Source organism: Erigeron canadensis, chromosome 4, assembly GCF_010389155.1.
Source record: "Erigeron canadensis isolate Cc75 chromosome 4, C_canadensis_v1, whole genome shotgun sequence".
NCBI lineage: Eukaryota > Viridiplantae > Streptophyta > Magnoliopsida > Asterales > Asteraceae > Erigeron > Erigeron canadensis.
In genome coordinates this window covers 1,524,310-1,527,224 of record NC_057764.1, presented here as the reverse complement: position 1 = coordinate 1,527,224, position 2,915 = coordinate 1,524,310, and the positions used below count along the sequence as shown (strand labels likewise).

The following is a 2,915-nucleotide window of genomic DNA, read 5'->3' as shown; positions in this document are numbered from 1 at the left end:
AACCGATTATAGGTTACCCAAAACTGTGGGTTACTAACCGATTACTCTTTTCAAAACCAAAACCGATTAACCTATAACCGGTTAATCACATATTATATAATATATATATATACAGGGGGAAGGGAATATGAGGCTGTTAGACACCCAAATTAGGTGAAAAACCCCTCACATACCTTTTTTTAAAAGGTAAAAATCATGGGGGGCCATGTATTTATTTAAAATATTAAAATATTAGTATGTGAGGGGTTTTTCACCCAAGTTGGGTGCATAACAGCCTCATACTCACTTTTCCCATATATATATATATATATGTATTTATATCAATCGTATTATATACATACACTGATATATAACCAGAAAAATCGCACTATCAGATGATTTCAAGCTTTCAATATATCTATAATATATATATATATATATTAATGCTTCTTTCATTAGATCCAACATCAATTTTTTGTTGTTTTTGAGATTTGGGAAGATGAATTTTGTTTTGTGTTTAGAAAATGATGTTTATTTGGAATATGAGTTTTTTTAGAATATGGGTTCGTCGCTCAGACTTGTCGGAAATGATTGTATTTCCCCATTGTTCACCACTTTCTCAATATTATAATGGGCGGTAAAATAAAGCCGAATAGGTTAACCGGTTAAAATTAATCGAAATCGGTTAGATAGGTTCCAATTTTCAAACCTAGAAACCGGTTATTAACCGGTACAAGCTAACCGTAACCGGTTATTACTGTTTCAAAAAATAACCGAAACCGGTTATTACTGTTTTAAAAAATAACCGCAATTGGTTACTAAATTAATAACCGAAATCGTTTAACTTCTTGCACCTTTACAACAGTCAGCGGGTGCTTTTTAAATTTAACCTGTATATGCTTTTCGACAGTTGGCCACAATCTAAACTTCTGGATTAACTAAGCGTGTAAATTACTAATTTAATATTAGCCACTTTATGTTGGTTAGTGGGCTCGTATGGATACACTGTTGGACTAAATGACCAAGTTTAGCCTCTAAAAAAGCTTGGTATCAATTTCATTACTTGCCTTCCCTGCCTAATAATTCTTTGATTCTTTACTTTTTGTTAGTTTCAAGTCACTTCAATTATTCATAACTTGTTCACCATTCCCATTTCAAATCACACCACTTCAACCCAACCATGTATGACACACGCGAGACCAACCCTCATTTCCTGCCCCGAAATCAACGGTCCTCCCAACCCCATGACCCAAACGATACAATCATCCCAACATCACAACAGCCACAAAGGTACTCACAACCCCATGACCCAAGCGATACAATCATTCCAGCGTCACAACAACCACAACGGTACTCCCAACCCCATGACCCAGAGGGTCCAACCGTCCCACTGGCACAATTACCACAACGGTTTAGACGATCCCCCCCATCACATTTACTTCCACCTATGGTTCCCTTATCAACACGCTCCGAAGAGCCAAAGAATTCTCATTTACCAATATCCACTCCGATATCTGCTACATCTGCACCACCAAGGGGACTAGCACATTCACGACCACCACCACCCACCTCTCACCGCCCATCGCCACCTATGCGGGTCCCACCTACACGAAAAACCACACCCCTAGGTTGGCTACTCGCCATATGTTGTGTTCTGTTTTGGATCATTATAATACTTGGAGGCTTAATTCTTTTGATATTCTACCTGGCTTTCCGCCCAAAATATCCTAAATTCGACATAGCAAGTGCAAGCCTGAATGCAGCTTATCTTGATCTCGGGTATCTACTAAACGGCGACATGACTTTGCTAGCCAATTTCACTAACCCGAATAAGAAAGTGAATGTCGAATTTCGTTACATGGTCATTAATCTTTACTTTGAAGGTACACTTATCGCTGCTAGATATGTTGAACCTTTATCCGTGTCACGAAAAGGGTATGAGCTAAGAGATGTTCATCTAGTAAGTAGCCAAATTCCGTTTTCAAAAACACATGTCGCCCATTTAAATCAACAAATGAGACTGGGGAGAGTCATGTTCGAATTAAAGAGCTTCCTTCGAACCACATCGAATCTAGGTGGGTTTTTTCGGTACTCGTATTGGTTGTATGGTCGTTGCAACTTCGTAGTGAGTGGTCCTCCTAGCGGAATTTTGGTCGCGAAACATTGCGTCACTAAAAGGTGACAATTAATTAAGGAGGATTTTGTCGCTTTAATTAAACATCAGCGTAACAGCTAAAACAAGAGAAGGGGGAAGTTATAGCGACTTTCAAATATTGTTTGAACTTTCTATTTTTTTTTTTAATTTTTTTTCATGGAAGTTTTTTTTGTAATATACTATTTTTAGTTCGATAAACTTTTTTTTTTCCCCATAAATTTCTGGTAAATAATTTGTTTTTGATCTTGCAGTTAATTATGTATTACAAATATTTTATTTTAAACAGCAACTTAGCAAATCTGGTTTGCAAATCTATAAACAGGGATAATGAATCATGGACTTATTTTGCTAGTCAATTTATGAAGGCATATGTTGATACGGTGGTATGTTAAAAAGAAGGTTAAGGATGTCTTAATGTTCTTATACAAGGTAATGAGGTGTATGAGGTTCACACATTGTTTTTGAAAACAGGGGGAGTTAAAAGGAAGCAACCTTGTCCCTGTAAGGTATTTACAGTTTGGTTATGAGTTATGACTACGTCTCAAACCAAACAGGCATCTCCGGTTTAACCATATATCAAATCGATCCAATCAAACCAAATAAACTGATAGTCCGGACTAGACCAAACCATGTAAACTTGTGGCCTGTATGACAGTTTTGATATTTTTTTCAAATTTATAACTTGGTGTATGTTTATATTAAATTATAAAATATTCTATTGTTGTAACTATGTTAATCATCTTATTAGTGATTTTAATAACACATTTTTTCTATTTTTTGT

The 2,915-nt window shown here is 36.2% G+C and overlaps 1 protein-coding gene across 1 annotated transcript; it reads left to right on the top strand.

Moving 5' to 3' along the window:
* Positions 1–1,118: 1,118 nt before the first annotated feature.
* LOC122598639 lies at positions 1,119–2,332 on the top strand. Its single transcript, XM_043771225.1, has one exon. It carries the CDS (start codon positions 1,160–1,162, stop codon positions 2,159–2,161), a length of 1,002 nt encoding a protein of 333 aa, XP_043627160.1. The 5' UTR covers positions 1,119–1,159; the 3' UTR covers positions 2,162–2,332.
* Positions 2,333–2,915: the final 583 nt, after the last annotated feature.

Bases quoted from the DNA above. Each gene is read 5' to 3' on its own strand.
- LOC122598639 (XM_043771225.1), top strand. From the start codon at position 1,160: ATGTATGACACACGCGAGACCAACCCTCATTTCCTGCCCCGAAATCAA.